At 31.7% G+C, this 22,917-nt stretch overlaps 1 protein-coding gene across 3 annotated transcripts; it reads right to left on the minus strand.

The window, feature by feature from the left end:
* Positions 1–2,012: 2,012 nt before the first annotated feature.
* LOC122298979 (AT-rich interactive domain-containing protein 1-like) lies at positions 2,013–13,009 on the minus strand. 3 transcript variants are annotated; one of them, XM_043108831.1, is made up of 3 exons: positions 12,879–13,009; positions 11,281–12,401; positions 2,013–3,388 (listed from the first exon to the last, which is right to left on the minus strand). In XM_043108831.1, the coding sequence occupies exons 2-3, from the start codon at positions 12,391–12,393 to the stop codon at positions 2,513–2,515; spliced, it is 1,989 nt and encodes a 662-aa protein (XP_042964765.1). In that variant the 5' UTR covers positions 12,394–12,401; positions 12,879–13,009; the 3' UTR covers positions 2,013–2,512. The 3 variants fall into 3 exon arrangements, with proteins under 3 accessions (XP_042964765.1, XP_042964759.1, XP_042964757.1); XM_043108825.1 differs by having other exon boundaries at positions 11,281–12,426; XM_043108823.1 differs by lacking the exon at positions 12,879–13,009 and adding an exon at positions 12,570–12,852.
* Between the last annotated feature and the right edge of the window lie 9,908 nt (positions 13,010–22,917).

Below are 22,917 nucleotides of genomic sequence, written 5' to 3' on the forward strand. Positions count from 1 at the left end.
TTTGTCCATTCAAGTCCCAAAAAAATATTTAAAAAATAAAATTATCTATGCCTGCATTGTAATCCTCAAATAGAGACTCTATGTAACATTGCTCGAGTATTAATAGTAGAACATATTTGATTTTTGCTTTCGAAATTCAAAAAGATTCCAAATCTATCAGTGAATAAATTAGAAGATAGGAAGGAATACGTCAATCCATCTACCAATAATGCAACTGATGAATGCCTCCTCACTCAAGTGTGCAATTCAATCAGTTATGACTTTTTAAAATTATTCATGAATAAAATTATAGATCATGGACTATAAAATATTTTTAGCTAATTTATTATAACCACAATTGTTGATTAATGAAATTGAATCATTGATGGGTCTCAAAGGTGTGACAACATGTTCCATGCCCAATCATCCCAATTATAGGTGAATTTCACATTTGAGTCAAATTTATGAGAAGGTATCGTTGGAGATTTTCTTTTCTTTTCTTTTCTTTTCTTTTTTTTTTTTTTTTTTCCGTTTAGTTGGGTTTAAAAAAAAAAGAAAAGTATAGTTGCAAGCACAATTGTGCAGTAATCTGTGTATACCAATGTGATGTGATTGGTCAAAAAGTAGATTTTATTGAAAACAGTGTTAATTTAAATTTTAAGTATGAATAAATCAGTGTTGGTACACAGATTAGTGCACGACTGTGCTTGTATGTAGTAAAACTAAAAAAAAAATCTATTCATCGTCTCTTTTCTCATCATCCTCTAATCATTTAATGATGTGATATTAGATTATAGGTTCATAAGTGAAATTTAATAAATAATCTCCAATCATTTAATGTTACATCATAAAATGATGAGTAGCATTACTTTCCGAGTCAACTAATTAAAATATGCTACATGACTAATAATAATAAAATAATAATAAAATTGGCCGCCTTCATAATTTATACCACACTTGTCAAGCCTCATGGGTGGAGAATTCAACATGGGATAATAATCATACACTAGAAACACTTTTTCCAACCACATAAAATGTGATGAAAAACAACATTCTATCGGTTTTGGTGACCAACTTATATGAGTTCCATGTAAAGATGGTTCAAATTGTAAGAACATTCGAAATGATTTCCAAATTAATCGAAGGGAATTGGAAGGTATGCATGGACAACGATTATGTTGCTTTTCTTACACATAGATTATGCAATAATGGGTACTATGATCGGATGATCCTCTCATCTCGTGTAGTATTTGGGATCTTCATTCATGGCTTATTTAATAATAAATTATTAAAATTAAAGAATATAAGAATTTATTTTAAAGCCTACATCCACGGCTATTAAGTGCAAAATAATTCTTTACTCTGAGAGTTGGTTTGTAAAATACATTATCTATTTTATTGACATCACAATACTTGATTTATAAAAAGATTTTAATTTAAATTTTTCTAACAAATCAAGTATTCTTATATTAATAAAATAAATATGTGCTTTACACAAATAGAATTATTCTATATCATGTCCATTCCTACCTTTTTATGTCTAATCAATTCATTGTCATTCAGACTTTGTTTCTCCCTTTTATCCTAGTGGACTTAAATCTTTCATGGGCTTGCATCAATTTAATCTTGATGTTTGTTGAGATACAAGAATTATCTTTCCTCAAGATTATGAGGATATTCTTGCATTTTACTTTCTGTGACAAACTTTAATTGACCTTGTAATTATTTCTGCCCGTTACAAGGGTCGACGACTAGTATTGTATATGACTGCCTGAAAGAAAAGAAGGAAAGAAAAGACGGAAGTACAAACAGGTAGGTAGGTGATAAATTAGAGTAATGCTACATACAGTCGTAAAATTGTAAACGTTGCACAATCGCTTTGAAAAAGAGTAGGATCTACGATTAAAAAGTTAGTTTTTTTTTTTTCATGTGGATTCTATATTAATTTATTTTTTTCAAAGCGACTGTATATTACTTGCACAATTACGACTGCAAATATTATTTCTAGATAGATTAATCTACTGAAACGAAAATGAAATTGCAAAGAGAAAAACTCATTACAATACCCTGTCAAAATCCTTAAAAGAAAACACCCATTTTAGAAAGTAACAGCGTGAACAGGTGCATTTACCCTGAGGGATGAGAGACTACAGTCTAGATTCCAGCACACCAAGTTTCTAACCTTTTCCCCTATATCCCCAAGGCTTCTGTTTAAGCCTTGTTTAAAAAAAAAAACTGCCGAAAACCGATACAGAAGTATACAAGGTACCTGTAGTTTTTGTCAGTAATCATGATGAATACACAAAAAATATCTCAAAAAGTATGTATGTCCTTGACCATTCTTCAAAATTTCTCCTCAATATGACATTTTAACCCTTCAAATTCACTTCTAGAAGGGAATGACGATTCTGCATTGATAAACCAGGCAAAAAGAACATTGAAAACCTCCACAGGAGAACAAAAAACTGCCATACACATTCTCACTGAAGCACTTGATTGCTTAAAAGTATATTGTGTTGGGCGCTTATCAGAGTTATCTAAGATTTGTATGTGGCTTCTTTGGGGAATAAAATATGGAGCTCGGTGACTTTTCGGCTTCCTGCCCTGTACCATTAGTCACTAATACAGATTCTAATTCTTCGTCATCACTGTCAATGCTATTTGGGGTAAACCTATTCTGGTATCCTCTGCGCTCCATAAGAAAGACATTGAAGTAATAACTCACCAGATCTTCCCTGCTCTTGGTAGGAAAAAACTTTTGATCCCGAAAGAATGTCTGAAGAGATGCAGGATTTGACTTCAGTGTAGCCTTAAATTTCTGTTCTTCTTCCTTTGTCCAAGAAAGTTTGACTTCCTCCCCCATCTCATCAAATTTCCATTGATAAAAAGCTGAGCCCAGTTCCCGTTTCACTCTCAATTTTTTCTCACCACTGTGAAACCTGATACATTCAATAGAACCAGGCACTTCACAGCCACATGAATTTTGTCTTCCCTTACCAATAGGATCCCTTTCAATGAGATATCTCTGCTCCACTTTTTCCAAGGGCCAAACCCGGGTCCCCAACCACTTAGTGTCACTTTCAGAAGTCATACCAGTCCATTCCTGCACCTCAGCTTTTGAACGTGGCTTCCAAGAGATGCCCTTTGGGACATATTTGTCAAGTGCTGAGTTTTCCGTGAATAAATCAGTATTTCCAAGCAACTCATTGTCGACTCCATCTTTCATAACTTCAGCACAAGGACTTTTGTCCGAGCCACTTTGAGTGGCTGAGAGTGATTCAGAACAAGCTTGTGCCTGAAATGTCGTTTTCTCAGAATTGAGCTTCTTGCCATGTCTTAATCTCTCTCTAAAATTGTAAGTTGAGCCAAGTTGATCATCATACAAGCATGGATGCATCTTCTGAGCTTTCTACAATGTAAACACATGAGACAGTCACATTTTGTTGCAAATTTGAACAACATATGACTGAGATAAAAGTACTTGCATTGAAAAGTTGGAAGTACTGACATATTGAGACAAAGCTTAGGAGGAAAGCTTGAACAACAGCTAAACATGTAAAAACAGGTAGCCTTCATCCCTAAAAGTTTAGGGTATATCCTCATTTTAGTGAACTCAGAAATCAGTGATAATGGAAGATTTATAGAGGAACTGGCATTAGAAATCCCGAACTCATTGTTGTTTGTTGGGGTACATAAATTACACACACCCATCAGGTATTGCCAAGTGCTTAGCAAGATATATTGTGATATTCCATTCTGATAAGCGAAAAGGGTAGGTGGTGTATGGGATCCCGCATTGCTAGGAAATGAGAAGTTTTTACTTTTTATGTTCCAATATAACTCCAATTGTATCACTAACTAATCTTTTTGGAATATAGGTCATCTGGCTTAAACCTTCCATTGGGGTGTTACAAATAGTATAAGGACCTATCCCAACAAAAAATGTGGAACTTCAGCCATACCACCTACAACGGATTGGCTCAAGAAGGACGTCGAGAATATAAAGGGGTAGATTGTAATAGCTCATTCTGATAAGTGTTAAGGATATGTGGTGTATAGAATCCCACATTGGTTGGGAAGGAGAAGTTTTTTTTTCTTTATAATGTTCCAACAGAATTCCAATTATATCATTGACTAGTCATTTTAAAATATAGGTCATATAACTTGGGTCTTCTATTGGAGCATTACATATATAAGGAAGATAACACAATGCAAGGCTTCAAATAATCTTTGAAAGGTGAAAGCCTAAAACATGATATTGCATATCCTCTCATAAGAAATGGCACTGAGATATCAAATACTGAGGGAACCTTTTGTAATAATGCAAAATTGTTTTGGCATGCATATCGAACTCACTTACTAAAAGCCACTCAAATGTGAAAGGGAGAAGGGAGAAATCCAACATTGAAATGATCAGAGTGCAATCCAACTTATTATGACAAAACACAGGGCATGCCTGACTACCCCTTTTTAGTAACTTTTTCCCAATGCAGCTCAGATTCACTAAAGATTAAAACCTCATTTGGTTATACAGATGAGATGAGATAAAAATTGAAAATTGAATAAAATATTATTAGAATATAGATTTTTGATATTATTTTTATTTTGAAATTTGAAAAAATTGAATTATTTATTATATTTTGTGGAAGTTTGAAAAAGTTGTAATAATTATAATAGATATAATCTCATCTCATCTACCAAACCAAACAAGGCCTAAGAAAAATAAACAGTGTTTGCAATCTTCCATTACTTATTTGGTTTTCACATTTATGAAACAATGGCATCGAGAACAAAAAAAAAAAATAGTTGTACTTTCAGAGCTCACGGAAGTTCTAAATGAGCCAAGCAAAGACCCGGTGGCTAGAAAAAAAAATCAGGTTCAAACAAGAAAGGTTAATTATAAATTGTCAAAAAGTGTTGCACTATTAAAGCCCGTAACACCATAACATGAAATGACAATAAGGCCTTGTTTGTTTTCATAGATAAATAAGATGAGTTGAGATTAAAGTTGAAAATTAAATAAAATAGTATTAGAATATATTCTTTTAATATTATTTTTATTTTGAGATTTGAAAAACTTAAATTGTGTATTTTATTTTGTGTAGATTTGAAAAAGTTGTAATGATTAGATAAGTTGAGTTAAAATGGCTTGTGAAAACAAACCAAGCCTAATAGTGTAGTAATGGATGAACGAGTCAACCACACCCATTGTGGGGCATAGTCATTGACCCAATGTTGGCAAAAGTGCGAGGTGCTCTTAAGTGCAAATGGTGTCTAGAGCCTAGACCTAAAGCACAAATATACACATCTAGAATATTTAATAGCCATACTCAAATTAAACGACATGGTTGAATCAAAATACGCCAAAACCAAAAAAGCTCATGAATTGTAGGTATCGAGTACTTTTCTTGCATAAGCAATCAATATCAGTCCATCTAGAAAGCTAACATGGACTATTATATCTAGTTCAATGCATATACATCGCATACGAAAACATGTGGCACCAAAGAATGTAAATGATCTTATAAATCAACTAAATACTTGAGAATTTTATCTTACATCATTTTATGGGCCTTGAATTGACATTTTATATTTTTCGAAAAAACAATCACATTCTAATGACATGAAAGGATTCCCTCGCCATTGAAAGTTACGAGTCATAATGTAGCCAACCAAGGTCATGATAAAAATCGTGACCAATGGTGCTCCCATCGATGGAAGTTTCCATAGGAAAGTGCTTGTGCCAAGCTCAAGGGAGATTATGTGGCCATAAAAGGTGATGAACATTGGCCAACAAGCCAATTTTTTTTATGCCTTTGATGACATGCCCTATAGGTCATCAATAGGCCTATGTAGAAAACCGAATACTTGGTTTGCCCAAATGACCAGACCCACCCAATAGAAAACGGTTTAGACAGGCTTTCGGGTCGAACCCGATAATCGCTAGTTTCAACCCAATTAACATTTAAAAGAAAAATCCACTTAAGCTTTTTCATATCAACCCTAGCTGCTAGCCCTCCCCATTCCCTTTGTTATCTCATCGCCTCTATTTCCCGTAGTCTTCATTCCCCTCTGTTTGTCACCAGCTAATTCCTTCTCCTCAATTTGTCGTCGGCTAATTCTGTCTCAAATTGTCATTCAATCTCCAGGGGAGTTTGCACATCCCGATGTTCTCAAAACAACTCTAGCAGACATAGATAGGGCTAATGGAGCCAACCCTGGCTCACAGGTTCTAGCTTTTTGTGGAGGGCAAGATGAAAGTGTCTTTGATGAAGAGTTTGGAGATGAAGAAATTACACACCCAAGTGATGGATGGATGGCGGCGACATATGGGTATATCTTCCTTTCTTTCTTTTTTTGGAAATTTTAGGTTTTTTTTTTGGTTTGTGGCCTTCAAAATCTATTACGGACTTAAAGGTGGAGAAGCATTGAAAAAGAGTGGAAAAAAAATTACCTTGAGATCATGGGGAAAAACTAAAAAGTGAAGCAGACTAAACGCAAGACGGCGTGGAAAGAGGAACTGGTTTTGCAAACCGAAAAAAGTGTAGGCAATGGAAATGGGTAACCTCAAAGAATGAGAATTAGCTATAAAGACAGAGATAAATAGAGGGTGTGAAAAGGAAGAAGCAAAGGCACAGATCAAATGTTGGAGAGGAGGTTGGTAAGGGAAAGGCAACCATTAAAAGGAAGAAATGGGATGGATGGGGCAGAGTAATATTTAAAGACTGAATTCTATTGCATTTTTACACTTGTGAAAGGGCAAGATAGAAATGAAGGAAGCAAGTGGAGGGTGGAAAATGAGTCAAGTCTCTTTGTAGGCTGATTTGAATTTTGGGTTAAATTAAATTTTAAAAGAATTTCATTTTCAATTTGTGAGATGATAGGTAAAAGAGTTGATAATGTGTAATAATTAGTAATAAAGAGTTGATACGTTTGTAAATTAATTGTTTCTTCTCATTAATATTCCTTTCTGTTTTCAGTATTAAAAAAAAAAAAAAATCCACCAACTCCACCAACCATGTGAATGACTTTGGAGCGATGAAATCAACGACAACTGTAGTTGGAGATGGGCAGCCAAATGGTGTGGTGTAGAAGTGTGTAAGGAGTTGTTTGGAAATAAAAGTCATTTCAAGATTCTCATCCTATCTCATTCCCAAACATAATTCAAATAAAAAATTTTCAAACTAATCATTACAATTTTTTCAAACTTTCAAATAAAAAATAAAAAACAATTCAACATTTTCAAATCTTCAAACAAAAATAATATTACAAAAATATATTCTAACAATATTATAATATTTTTTATTCAATTTTTTCTCTCTCCTTTCCCAAAAACCAAAAAATACTCAATTCAAATTATCTCACTACTATTTATAAACTATTTTAATACTATTCACAAAAATCTTATCTCATTTCACTCTCCAAACGAGCTTTGAGATTGTTTTGACAAGAGAGAGAGGGATATAAGGATATGCCACTTTTGTAACAAGTTTGGATGGTGAGATGAGAATTTTTTGTTTTCGATAAAAATTAAAAATTGAATAAAATACTATTTTTTTAATATTATTATTGTTTTGAGATTTCAAAATTTTGAATTGTTTATTATATTTTATGTAAGAATTTGAAAAAATTATAATAATAAAATGAGATATGATGAGAATTTTGTATCTCATCTTAATTGTCAAACCTACCCTTAGTCTTAAAGAGAGCATAATAATTGAGTTTGGCTTCCAAGATGAGAAATATTTATGACATTGGTTTAGAAGAAAACACTATCTTTAACAGCAGTTGCATGGCATGGGGTCCAATCAACCCTTTTTCCATTAGTGAAATGGAATAACAAAACCTGATAAAAAAATGTTAGATATTTTTAAGCCTCATTTAGATGTTAAGATGAGATTACCTAAAAAATCTATGAATAGAAGTAAAATAATTTGTGAATAGTAATGAAATGCTTTGAGTTAAAATGTTTTATAAAATTTTAAAAAATGAGAAAAATAAAGTAAAATAAAAATATTATAAAATTAAAATATTGTTATAATATTGAAAATGAACAAGCCAAGGATCAAGTGGATCATGACCCACTGAGCAGTGGACTTGATGGCTTATTCGCAAAGTTAATAACCATAGCAATCTAGGGGTTTGAAGGATGTCTCTTTTGAGTTTAATGTGGTGCATCTAGCAAGAGTCAAAAACTGCAAGAACACTACTAGAAATTGGCTTTTTTTTTATTACACAGATGATATGAGAAATATATAAATAATAGTGAAATAGTTTGTGAATAATAATGAAATAGTTGAGTTAAAAAATTTTATAGGGTTTTGAGAAAAAAGAGAAAAAGTTGAATAAAGGCTAGTTTGGTTTTACAAACTTTTAAAACTATCTCATCTCATCGTCCAAACACCATTCAAATACAAATATTTTTTAATTTCAAATTTTTAATTAATTTACTTAATCGTTACAACTTTCCCAAACTTCCAAACAAAACATAAAACAATTCAATTTTTTGAAATCTCAAAACAAAAATGATATTAAAAACATTACATTCTAATCTTCTTTTAACTTTATAATTGAGATTATTCAAATTTTTCTCTCCTTTTCCAAAATCCCATAAAAACTTTAAATCAAACAATTTCACTACTATTCACAAATTATCTCACTACTATTTACAAATTTTTTATCTCATTTTATCTATATAATCAAACAAGGCCTAAAAATATCATAAAGTTATAATATTATTAGAATATAATTTTTAATATTATTTTTGTTTTAAGATTTGAAAAGGTTGAATTGTCTTTTATATTTGTTTGAAAGTTTGAAAATTTTGTAATGATTAGATGAAAAAATTTAAAATTTAAAATTGAAAAAATGTTTGTATTTAAATAGTATTTGGACGTTAAAATAAGATGAAATGAAAAAAGTTGAGACCATCTGTGAAATCAAACGGGACCTAAGAGCCATCATGTGCAGTTCTCTTTTATGTTTGGATGGCAATGCACAATAGCTTCTAGTCCCCTAGTTTTCTATACTTAGTGCAATTTTGTTGTTGTTCTTCACCCCTCTAGTTAGGTATAACCTATTCTAAACTTTCAGCATAACCGTGTAATTGGGTTGCATCCATCTGTGCTTTGAATTAAATTAAGGGTGTGTTATAGTGCTCCATCTCTTATTAACAAAATTTCCTCCAATCATCACCACATGTAGACATGGGTCTTTGTATCAAACCATAAATATATTATATATCTTGTGTGCGATTGTTCAAATTTGTTTGTCTCTTCTCTAAGGTGCCGCTTGGATAGTAAATTGAGATAAAAGTTAAATAAAATATTGTTAGAATATTATTTTTTAAAATTATTATTGTTTTAAGATTTGAAAATTTTGAATTGTTTATTATATTTTATGTGAGAGTTTAAAAAAATTGTAATAATGAGACGAGACAAGATGAAATGTTTCTTGTATCCAAACAAAGCCTAATAGTGTTCCATCCAAATCATATTTTTTTCACAAAGGACAAAATTGATATACCAAATAATACATGACTTTACTTATCAAAAACAGTAAACGACTTTGATAAAACAACAAGAAACAATTAAAATCAACAATAAAATTATGTGACCATACAAATAGAACTATAATAAAGCCATGTATGAACATTCAAGTTGTGTTCATTTGATTTTTTTCAAAGATTAATCCAGCTTGAGCTTATTGGCAAGCTAAATATTTTGTTCAAGTTCATATCTTTATTTTTTGAACAAGTTCAATCTTGTAGAGCTATTTAATTAAACTAATATATTTTGCATAAAATAATTTTTCTTTATTAAAACTATGCATTTTCATAAATTCATAAGTAATCCCATAACTGTTGTTAAGTTAATTCTTTTTTTGTTAAGTTAATTCTTAAACTTAATTTGAACAAAAAAGCATATTTATGAAACTTGCAAAACTTGAACTGGCCACCAATAAACCACATGGAATTTTTTCCTGCAAAATAGCCTATACCGAGTTTTGCTTGTTCAATAAATTAACCCAAACTTTTGCTCAGCCTTGGCTCTTCTAACAAATCAACCAAACTTGAGTTAAGTTTATAAGATAATATGAGCCAAGCTCGAGCATACCACGATGGGTCAATTTATTTGTAACCCTAACCATATAATGCATACACAATAAAAATAGCTTAGAAAAAAGTCACAATAATAAAGATCAACAAAACAAGTAATTACCAATGAATAGATACTAGCTGATAGACACAGATCTGAATAAATATACAAGAGAAACAACTAACTAAGAATAGGACAAAAGACAAGAAAATTATGAAGGCTCAATAATACAAAGGCTATCCAAAGGAACAAAGTTCTTTTTAATTAATTTTGTTCAATTCATATACATATGTAAAAAAATAATAAAAATAAAATAAATACTCTTCCTTTTTTCCCAATAAAAGGTGGCTTAAATTTGGGCATTGCGTGGGATTACCAAGAGTGCAAGAAAGCAAAAAATAAAATCGACCAAGTTTAGGGCATGTCACTTTAATAAAACCAGCAAGCTCATTTAAGCGCCACAGCAACATACTGAGACCAAAGCGCTTTGGTTACAAAAAGCAAAGTGTATTTACAAAGTGCTTTAAGCGCACTTGTGTGACCAAATTATGTAAACAAATATTCTTAAGTACTTAGGTAATATTGAAGATCATTTACATACCATGGTGCTTCTTGTTGTCATATCTTATGTATACGCTTTGAACCCGATATGATAGTCCAAGTTGGCTTTTTAGATGGGTCGACAATTGATTGCTTAGGTTAGTACAGAAGGCAAAACCTCCATTTTATGAGCTTTTCTGGTCATGGAATGTTTGGTAAGTTTTGAGTTAACATAGAAATTTAATTTGAGTATAGATATCAAACATCATATATGTATGCGAGTAAAACACAAGAATTATATAAACATGCTATGTTTAAATTTTATGTAATAGATGATTACTTGATTGTCATGTTGGATAATACTCCAATAAATTGAGTTAATAGGCCAAACATATTACCATCTTGCTTTTTCAACCTTCTTTTATTGTATTTTATGGATTTTTTTATAGTATACATAATTTTTTTTTTAAATGTGCACTTTACTTTGATTAGGCGCACGCTTGCGCTTGTGTACCTAAGCTCTAGATGTGATTACTCTTAAGAGCACCTAGTACTTTCACCAACGCTGAATAAAACACCAATTCAGAATCATGAACATTACAAGACTAGAATATGCTTGTATTCAACTTACTATTCATAGCACACAAGGTGTTCTAGCATATACCTGCCATTGGTCTGCACTTGAATCAACTTGTCTTTTCAGAAAGATGGCCTCCCGAGCCAACAAAACCTGCTTCCACATCTCCTCCTTCCCATGAGACTTCCATTTGGAACATTCTGGTAATGAACCAACAGCACGATCACAAGGATTCTTTGCCACACCTGTAATCCAGCTAAGCATTCCACATAGAGACTCCCGCTTCCTCTTAACACAAAATCTCCCTGGGTCCAAGATCACTACATCATCGTCATCAATATCGCATCTCTTGCCCCCATCCTGCTCAGCTACCAAACTATTTACCTCATTGTCACACAGGTTTCTACCATCCTGCACATTCGCAACACTCTCACTCGAATCCAAGCACACCTGTTTCTCCTTAATGACAACATCATTCTCGTCCCCATCCAACAGTATCGCCTCTCTTTCTCCTTCATTGCATAATTTCTTACTATCACCAAATTTTCCCACCAAATTCAAACCCGACAATCCCTCAACACCATCACACTTTTCGCCCCCATTCGACTCCACCTCCTCAGATAATAATTCCAGATGCGGATACTCCTGCTTCTCACCCGGAGCCTTTGTTAAAGAAGGTCTAAGGTCAGCATGCGCCTCCATCAAATACCCACTGAAACTTACACGGCTGTTATTCAAACCGCAGTCCAAGCCCTTATTCTCGACAGCCCTCTTCGACCATCTCTCAAGGGTATCCAAAAACTTTATGTTAACCAACTTCACTGGCGAAGCAAGATTCGAACCGAACAAACCAGACTCTTTAGCCACCAAATGCCACAATCCATTTTCCGAAACCGCATTCCACCCACCCTTCTCTCGCACAACCAAGAACAGCTTAAGCAAATCCACGTGTTGCCCATCTCCAAGCATTAGAGGTAGAGGGCGAAAAGTGTTTTGGGTGCAGATCTCCTTGCCGAAACCTCGAAGAAACCCTTCGAAATCGCATCGGAGCTTGTCAAGTTCTCGTTCGCTTTCGGCGCAAGCTTCCGAGAACTTATTGGACACTTTCCAATCCGGTTCAAGGTCGACGCAGAAGCTCGGCTTGAGCTTCTTACTTGGGGATTTGTCGCAATCTACAGCCGATCCGTCATCAGCTAGCATCGACCACCCTGCCATTTATTCCGAATTCAGACCCTAAAAACCAAATCACTCTCTCTTTAATCTTAGTAGTCTTATACAATAAACTTATTCAAGCAAAAGGAAAAAAAAAACAGCACACATAACCAACCAAAAAAATAAAAGAAGAAACCGCATATAATCGATAAAAGAGAACGGACGTGAAAGACGAAGAACTTTTAGCCGATGAACTACAAAAACGAACGAAAAAGGAAACAGATCATCCATCTGGGTCATGCTCGTAAATCGTGTTTTGGGCGGGAAAATATCGACTCTAGCGCTTTGAAGCTACTAGCCAGTTTGGAACCCATGACCCCGCACTCTCTCTCTTGATTGCAGATATTTGTGGGTGCGTGCGAGAGAAAGAGAGGGAGGGCTAAAATTCAAGTTTTGAACAGATATAGACCCTCTTCTTCAAATCCCGAAAAATGGAAAATTGTCATTGGAGTAAATGGGAAAAAAAAACGTACCAGTACTATTTTTCTTCGAGAGAGAAAGGGAGGCTTTCAGGACTGTTGTGGGGGGTTTCCTATTCAGCTTTGGCCTCTCTCTCTCTCTTTCCCTCACCAAATTACCAACGAAAACAAAAACAAAAACATAGGCATACGAGGGTTTTATAAAAGAAGCCACGACACCTTATTTATAAGGATATGGTTATGTTACCTTGGTTAATAATTAACTACATGCTTGAGTTAATGGCATATTGTTTACCTTGTTGTGGTAAGGGTTTGGTTAACCATGGTTATTCTTGCACCAATGGGAAGGAAGCTAGCTCAATGGACCCCACAAGTGTCTCAAGATCAATCATAGACCATCAATTATCATTTTTGTGGATTCCACTCTGAACCAACCTGTGGATTTATATGGATGATTAGGCAGGTTTGAATGATTACAATTTTATTAAAATTTTTATAAAAAATATAACAAATAATTTGATTTTTTAAAATTATAATTTAATTTTTTAAAATTTTAAAATAATATTATTATTAAAAAATAATATTTTAAACTTTTATCTAAAATTAAAAATTCTCATCTCACTATCTAAACCTACGTACCCATTTAGACAATGAAAATATTTTATCTCATATTATCTTATCATTATAACTTCTTTAAATTTTTACATAATATATAATAAATAATTCAATTTTTCAAATCCTTTAATAATAATAATATTAAAAAATAATATTTTAACAATATTTTATTTAATTTTAACTTCTATCTCAACTCATCTTTCTTAACTCATTATCCAAATCGCAAGAATTGAAAATATAAATAAACTATTTGTAAATTCTATAACAACGTTAATCCAAGACTTCAAAAATCGGATTCACGTTAAAAATTAGAAAGAGAAATATTCTAATTACAAATTAATTATATAAAAATAATTTTACAAATTGATGTGACTTGATATAGTTTGTCAAGTTGAAAATTACTTTTATAGTAAAACAGATCCGATAAATCATATGAAATTACATCAATTTATAAAATTACTTTTTTGTTATTCTCACTTTTTAATTTTGATGTTCGCTTAGATATTAAAAAAATATTTTTCTTCCTTTCCTTTTCATAAATGTAGTTTCCTATATACATATATATATATATATATATATATATATACATATTTATATATATTATATATGACTCCAAAAGTCTAAATGCGTTTCTTACCTACCTACCATTTTTCATATTTTCAAGATTGTGCTTGCATTTTAAAATATTGTTGATAGTGGTTTTTTCAATTGAAACGTGATAGCCAACTAATAGGACTTATAATTATATATAATAATTTTTTATTTGTATTATTTTGAATGTCTTTATACTCAATTTTGTAGAAAGTTTTATAGTTTATTGTCATTGTAATGTGTACATATTTGCTTTTGCATCTATGTGAGAGTTTTCACAACTCAAAAGGTATCCTTTTGTCTTTTATAGAATATTTTTCACGAAGGCTTGAAGAATAAGCACACTTAAAGAAATAGGCAACTTACATGGAAGCATATTAACATTGGGGCTGCGAAGGGAAAGTTTGGGAAATAAGATGAGCTGAAAAATTTGTGAATAATAGTTAAATAGTTTGTAAATAATAGTGAAATGATTTAAGTTATGATGTTTTATGGGATTTTAGAAAATAGAAAAGAAAAAGTTAAATAAAAATATTATAAAATTATAATATTTTTTTTAATATTATTTTTATTTTGATATTTGAGAAAATTGACTTGTTTTTTTTCTTTTATTTAAAAGTTTGGAAAAGTTATAATGATTAGATGAAAAAATTAAATTTAAAATTGAAAAGTATATGTTTGAATTGTATTTAGATGTTGAGTTGTGATAAAATAATATGAGATGAAACGAAACGAAATGAAACCATCTCAACATCTAAACGACACCTAAAAGTCCAACTCCCATAAATCACCCACAAGAAGAAGATTAGATGGAAGCATGTGATGAACCTTAGACTCCCATAGAAGATAATGATCATTAGAGATCTAGCATTAGTAGTCTTTAGAATTAGTAGACTTTCAAATAATTATAATTGAAAGTCACAATATAAAAATATCGAAAATAATAGACTTTCCTAAGCTTTATTACGCGAGTTTATATTATTTTGCTATAACTAAATATAATAATCTACCGTAATAAAACTAAGGAAAGTTTATATTTACCATTTACAATTTTTATTGTGAGTTCTATTATATTGATAAAAAATTAAAATATAAATACTTTTATGCTAATTAATATTGGGTAGACTTCTATATCAATAGTATGTTTGATGTGTTGGTAAGCGGGATTACATGAAATATATTTATTTTTCAACATGAATTACTTATTCATATAAATGTCAAAACAAGACTAATATTGAGATTTTGTATAGATTTAATTGGTTTGTAAGCCATACTACTAACACCATGCTAGTATCAGTTGGATAATCATATATCTATGATTATTTTCTAATTATTTTATTAATCATTTTTTAATTAACTAGTTTAATTATATTTGTGATGCCTGCAATTCCTCTAAGGATTTGACGAAACTTGAAGCGTTGGGATATGCAACACAACGTTACATATCCTCGTTCATGATAATTAAAGATGCAATGCACCTAACATGCATCTAACAATATGCAATTTTTGCTGTAGATAATTTTTTCTTTGAGCAATACATAATGTACCAGAAGAACTATATCCTGAAAATATAAACATACTTCATAAATTACATAATAAACAAATATTCAAATAGATTACAACGCTTGTCCCACAAATCTATAACAAAATAAGTACTAGAGACAGCGCTCTATAATTATATACTTGAATTAAAACCATTGTACTAAAGTGCTAAGCCCCTCACGCAGCTTATTTATGATATCTAAAATCACATATAAAAAGTGGATAACTAAAGCTATTAGTTGCTCATCATCGCATTGTGGACCATTCGACCTAATCCAGTCTGTCGTGTGTGGGTTCTCCAAATATTGACATATTGTCTATCATTTCGGAGGGAATAGTAGCTTAGACTACTAAGTGAGTTTTTTTTTACAAATATTAGCAACTAAGCTACTAAAGTACCAACAGTATACATTACATGCATAACCGTAAAATGACTTGGTTGCATCATGATATAGACATGAACATGCGTGACATGACTTGGCAAATAGTATAACATGTGCTTGACTTAAAAAATAAGTAACTGCACATAGGCATAATATGACTTGACTTAACTGAATGTGACATGGACATTAGATCTTGTCCAACATATACATGGTTGATTAAATGTGAAATTGTGGATGTTACAGGGGTCTCCTTGAACCGTGTACTCTTGCTTATATCACAAGCATCTATGCCAATTGTGTGTATGTCATGATAAATAAACTGGTTTAAAACTGATAAACATGCAGTTGGCACCACCAGTGATGGGTGCCTAACTTCACTCCGGTAACCATTTACTTAGATCTCATTCGAAACCTGTTGATAGTACTTTGTCAACCCATTGAGTTCCTCAACTAATTTAAACACTCAAGTGTGAATAAATGAGTTTCACTAGAATAACACTCTATCCTAGTACTTTAGGTCGTGATAAAAATAAAAGATTCTAATTGTCTAGAAAATATATAATGACGTACTCAATGCATGCGATATGACATGACATGTAATAAAATGAACATCTGACAAATAACATAGCATATCATGGCATGTAACATGTAAACCTGAACAATAATCAATGACATGACACGGTATATTATGAAAATTTTATAATAATCATAAGTGACAAGAATATAACAGTAATAATCTTACCATCGTACATATATCAATACTCCAAGAGTAAATTAGAGGCTAACTTACAATGATTTAGTGTAAAAGTCGTGAACTGAAATGAGATATTTAAGGTTAGAATAACTCACTAATTTTTTAGAAACATAAAAAATACTAACCTCTGGCTAAAATTGTAAAGTTATCGATCTACTAGTGAAAACTTATAATTTTGCCTCTAAAATAAAGATTTTGTATACTAATTCCAAATCTTACCAAAATATACATTACTCGTGTAGATTGTGTACTAAATCCAAATATCAAATTAGAAAAATTTAAATAAAACACAATTATGAAAACTACTACTTGGCAGGTTCATGTTATAGGCAAAAATATTATTTTTGTTGCAATTTGACCAGCCTCAACCTAAAACCGATTTTTGCAATACTAAATAATCATATCCTAAATCCTAAAACGATGCCAAAACATCAAAATCCACTAGTTTAGGTCAAATATAACCAACCCTTAATATTCTTGGTCTAATACTTTTTAAATTAATTCCAAGGACTCCAAAAGTCCGTAAATACTCTCCTAACATATTCATAATTAAAATTTAGGTTCTATTATGCTTGACTAACTAACAAAAAATCACAAAACATTTCATAAACCAATTGTGTACTAAAATACCAAAATTGAGTATAGCATGCTTTAGACTCAAAACAAAATCATTAGATCCTTGATTTTCGTGCAATAAATCTTCAACAAATATAAACATATACCTCACATTCAAGTTTTTAACTTGATCTAAGCATTAAATCTAGCATGATTTGGTAAAAAACTCTTCCAAACAACAACTCATACACGAGAACCTCTAGATTGAGTTTTAAACAAACTCTTGCATGTATAACAACATTCCAATAAAGATCTAAACCAATATTTTCAAGCAATAAAATACAGAAATTAAAGTCTCAAGAACAAAATATATGAAGACCAAAGCCATTAGATCAAGTTTCTATAACCAAAAATCACAAATTCACTAAAACATAAACTGTTTTGAGTCATCCAGTTTCTAATCCTTCAAAATCATGCAAAACTCTTTTATAAGAATATTATCATGCTATGAATCCAAACCTAACTTGCATATAAATATGTTAAAACTTTACCATAGCAAAATATATCCAAGATTTCACTAAAAATTTCATAAAACTCCCGAAGTTGCACACAAACGTCAAAATTGTCTCCACCAAAATCTTTGCATCAACATATTTAACTTTCACCAAACAAAACTCTATGAAAAATTTTCCAACCCAGGTAAACTAGACTAAAAAATGAACAAAATATATAAAGATTTAGTCATAGAAATTGACTTAAAAAAAGCTAGAAATGTAATGGCAAAAATTGCCTCAATAACTCTCTTAGTTCCATACTAGAAAAGTGAGGAAAAAAATGCTAAGTGTTAAATGAAAATGCGAGAGGCATGTGATATAAGGGAGGGGTTGACATGAGGGTGACTGAGTGACCATTGGATGGTAGGGTGGTAGCCGAAAAGAGGGGGACAAAAGGGTTGCACAACTACTATTTCCAGCTGCAATTTGGCCGAGTGGATGGGCTGGTGTTGTGTAACCTTTTTTATTGCCGTCAAGTTACTATTTAAAACTAGCAAATGAGTGGCATGTAAGTCATGGCCTTAGCCGTAGGAGGAGCTTGGCTTGGTGGTGGTTTTTGGTGGGCCAAAGATAGGCCTAATCAAGATTAGGGGTATAGATAGAGTTTCATTTAGGGTTTTAGTTGAATTAGGTCCAAATCAAAATTTTCTTGATCCAATATAATTACCAAGATATAAATTATAAGAGAGTGGTTAAGGGTGTATGAGTTTATAATTGAGTTGTTAATAGCATGTATAAGTGATTTAATCTAATGATTAAACACTTAATCAAAACTGGCCACTTTAGGGGTAGCAAACCAAGTTTAAGGTTTCGGCTAACATATGAGATATAGGGTTTCTTATGGTTTCTAATGGTTTATGATTTTATTATGGTTGACTAAATAGTATTTGGTTGAAAGGAATAGTGTTTGACATAGGTGGCATGATCACATGGCTTAATTTATCTATCATTCCATCACACTTCAATCTCCATGTGACAAGTGTCATATTACTATTCCCATGAATGGATATGATTATGCCATGTGTCCAACCAAAAGTAATCCTAGTGGTTCTAAGTATATTTGGATATTTTTCAAAGCAATTTGACAATTTTTCAAATCGGTTGCCACGTGGCACTATCTCAAGTTTTACTATTCACCTAAAAAATTTCGCAACTCTTTATTGCATTATAAAATCCTTAATAATCATATAAGTCTAGTGGTGCTATTTGTTCACGAAATTCAACTCCTAAAGGCACTCTCGTTCACTATTCATCTAAAAAGTTGTAAACATATTATTGCATCATAACATCCTAAATATTCATTTAAAACTAATGCAACAATTCATTTCACCAACTTAGATTCTTAAGTACCTTAAATCAATATAAAGGCAACTTTGTAGCTATATTGGGTCGGGATCCAACTATGCTGATAAATTAAAACCCGATTGGCTGCTTGATTTTCAAAATTTCATGACGTTCTTTAATGTCATTAAAAGTAATTTTAATTTTACATAACTACCATTCATTTAAAATATAGTTGTGAAAAAATGTAAGTTTATTGTTTTTCATATGGAATCAAGCTCCAATGAAACTAATGATACCGTATATACTTCAAAACTATCATTGTTTCTATCTATTTTGACATTGTTTGTGAGTAGGTATGAGTTATAAGTATGTTTCCATTGATTCATAGAGTTTGAGAGCCCTTAATAAAGTAAATGAGCTTATTCAAATTACTATTATTCTTATAATTATCACGCTAGATTGAAAGGGTGCCATATTCCATAACAGGATCTTTTAGGTGTGCATTGAGAATAGTTGTCTTCATAAAATATAGGTCTGGTTTGTTTTCACAAATCATCTCATCTTATCTAATCATTATAATTTTTCTAAACTTTCAAATAAAATACAAACAACAATTCAAATTTATCAAATCTCAAAGTAAAAGTAATATTAAAAAATTATATTTTAATAATATTTTATTCAACTTTTAATTTTCATCTCATATCATATGTGTAATCAAATGAAGCCAAGTCTTAAAGCAAACCATCACAGATGAAGCAATGGAAAGTATTAGATGTTAGTTTATCTCAAATATTTTAAGTTTCCTCCACTTTATCCTTTTGTATTTTTTTAAGTTTCTCTCTCATTGTGCTATTTTTCTAAGTCTCGTTTGGTTACACAGATAGATGAGATAGGAAATTAGTGAATAGTAGTGAAATAGTTTGAATTAAAATTTTTATAAAATTTTGATAAAGAAAAATAAAGTTGAATAAAAAATTATAAAGTTAAAATAGGGTTAGAATATAAGTTTTTAATATTATTTTAATTTAAAATTTGAAAAAGTTGAATTATTTTTTTGTGTTTTGTTTGAAAATTTAGAAAAGTTATAATGATTAGATAAAAAAGTTAAGAATTTGAAATTTTGAAATTGAAAATTTTTTGTGTTTGAATGTTGAAATGAGATAAGATATGATGAGATGGTTTGAAAGGTTTATAAAACCAAACCAGATCTTAGTCTTACGTTGGAAGGACAAGATAACTTTATTAGAGTATTCTCAGTGCTCTTCTATAAACCTCTACCTATAATAATTAACTAAACCTCATTTTATTTATTTTAACTACCACCTTTTACATTACATCATATATTAATTTATTTGTCTTTCTCTATATTAGGCTTGACAGCCCACCTAGTCCCTTTATAGGGCGGGCAAAGTTATCTGCCTACATATAACAGGCGCAAAATTGCCAGGGGTAGGTTCTAGACTGGCCTAGGTCCCGTCTAGGTTTCACCCATCCACCTTAACCCCCCCACACACACGCAGATATACACACATACAAACAAATATATATATATATATAGAAAAATGCTTGGGCTACCTAGAGCTGGTCCCAAGACATTTTTTCGAAGCTTTTTTTACTCAATGATTAAAAAAAGTATTTTTTAATAATGTTGTAAATTTTTTTAAAAAAATTTAAGGATATAAAAATATATATGTATATATATATATATGAAAAAAAGAGGGCCAAATGGCCTTATCGGGGGATTCTCTCGGGCTACACCGTTGATAGGTGTAGCACACTCCATATCTATATCAAATTTAAAAAATCCCTAACTATAAAACGTATCTCTCTCTCTCTCTCTCTCTCTCTCTCTCTCTCTCTCTCTCTCTCTCTCATTTTTCTTCTTCCACAGTCCTCCATTCCCCTATTCTCTTATCCTTTCTTCTTTTATCCCCTTTCCTTTCATGCCCCAGTGGCCATTAATCATCCTCTCCTCTCTCATTTGTCTTAACCTCTCTCTCTCTCTCTCTCTCTCTCTCTCTCTCTCTCTCTCTCTCTCTCTCTCTCATATGGGTCACAAGTCACAACTCACTACCAAGCCGCAATCTACAATAGTAAAACCCACGAGATTAGCCATGGGTCTTTTTGACCCAAGACCACGATCACGCTTTGTGGATCTGTAAGACCACGGCTGCAACCATGGGTCTACGAGTTTTATGACCCAAGGCCGCAACTATGACCCGTTAATATGTGCATAGATTTTTAGATTTGTAACTTTGATGGATTTGTGCAATTTTTTTTATGTAGATGCGATTTTGTTAGATTTTATTTGTGAAAAATGTGTTGTCAGATGGGGTGGCCGAATAGTGGTGGCTTCAATCTGCCCTCCTCAGATGCAAATAGTCACTTCGCCCAAGCATGAATGGGTTACGAGGATAGATTTAGTCACCCCACCCAAGCGGGGATGGAGTGCAGGAGTAAATTTAGTAGTCACCCTGCCTAGGCGAGGACAGGGTGTGAGATGGGTGGCTGGCCCATATGGGTAGGGGTGAGTAGTGGGACCCCGCACCTGTTCGCCCCAACTCGCATTTCCCCTACCTCACCCCCTATATATATATTATATATAAATATAAATATTTATATATATACAAAAACATAAATATATGTTTATATATATAAATATAAATATATATATTTATATTTTACAAATTGGGTATATATAAATATATATTATTATTTGTTAGACTTGTTTACAAAGTATGCATTAGCAAATTTAAAAACTATATAGTTTAAAACTACTACATTACAATTTACATAAAATATGCACTAGCAAATTTTAAAATTATATAATTTTTAAATTATAGTCATATTTAGAAAATTTAAATTTATAATTTGGATCTAAAAATATATTTTTGATCACTATTGGATTTAGAAATAATTTTTAAATATAATAAAATATAATTCATATTTAAAATGAAAATGAGGCGAAGTGGGGTACCCCGCCCCCGGGATGAGGGGGTGAGGGGCGGAGAGGAAAACCCCACCCCGCACCATGCAAGGCAGGGTGTGGGAAGGCCGGGGGCTACCCTACACTGTATGGTGCGGTTATCACCCATACATATACGTCAATTAGCACCCAAACTTTATATTATTTAAATATTCTTTACTTATTAGTTTATAAGATTTTCACTAACTTCCATTAAAAATGCATATACTTATATCTTCCAGTATTTTCATTTTTTCACATATATTAATGTGATTGCCACGTCTCTCTACTGCCAAAATGATAAAAATAGTTCAATAAAAATTAAAAATAAAATAAAAATGAAAAATTGTTTGTCCTATTTTTGTGTGTTTTTGACCCTTTTCATTTTTTACAAATTTTTATCATGAGTTATTTTATTTTATTAAAATATAATATTATAATAATATTAACTTTTTCATATTATATAAATAAAAGTGTAAATGCAAGAGATATAAAGCAAGAGAGGGAAAATGAAAGAAACAATAAAAAGACGTAAACACTTTACATAGATAAATATACAAATGGTACACGTCTGATGTAGAAAAACACTTAACTCATACATTTTGAATTGAATTTGCATAATTCAATACAAATCTTATTTTGACATACTATTACCTATTTCGCATAGGCCTACAACCTGGCTTGGTACAACCGGGTTTGCGCTCTGCCCAACCCAAATAAAATAAAATCGGGTTGAACACGTATAACCCGATCTTTAACAAACAAGAAAAAACTCCTTCTACACATCAATTTATCTCTGATCTGAGAACAAATCTCAATCTCAAATTTTTCCTAATCTCAAGAAAAAATC

This window comes from Carya illinoinensis, chromosome 2 (genome assembly GCF_018687715.1).
Source record: "Carya illinoinensis cultivar Pawnee chromosome 2, C.illinoinensisPawnee_v1, whole genome shotgun sequence".
Taxonomy (NCBI): domain Eukaryota; kingdom Viridiplantae; phylum Streptophyta; class Magnoliopsida; order Fagales; family Juglandaceae; genus Carya; species Carya illinoinensis.

What these genes read in the sequence shown, in the direction of transcription:
- LOC122298979 (XM_043108823.1), bottom strand. Translation starts at nt 12,645, where the DNA reads ATGACCCAGATGGATGATCTGTTTCCTTTTTCGTTCGTTTTTGTAGTT. An exon ending in AAAAGTTCTTCGTCTTTCAC is followed by an intron (nt 12,402 to 12,569) that starts GTCCGTTCTCTT and finishes AATAAATGGCAG; the next exon opens with GGTGGTCGATGCTAGCTGAT. An exon ending in CAAGTGCAGACCAATGGCAG is followed by an intron (nt 3,389 to 11,280) that starts GTATATGCTAGA and finishes TTTACATTGTAG; the next exon opens with AAAGCTCAGAAGATGCATCC.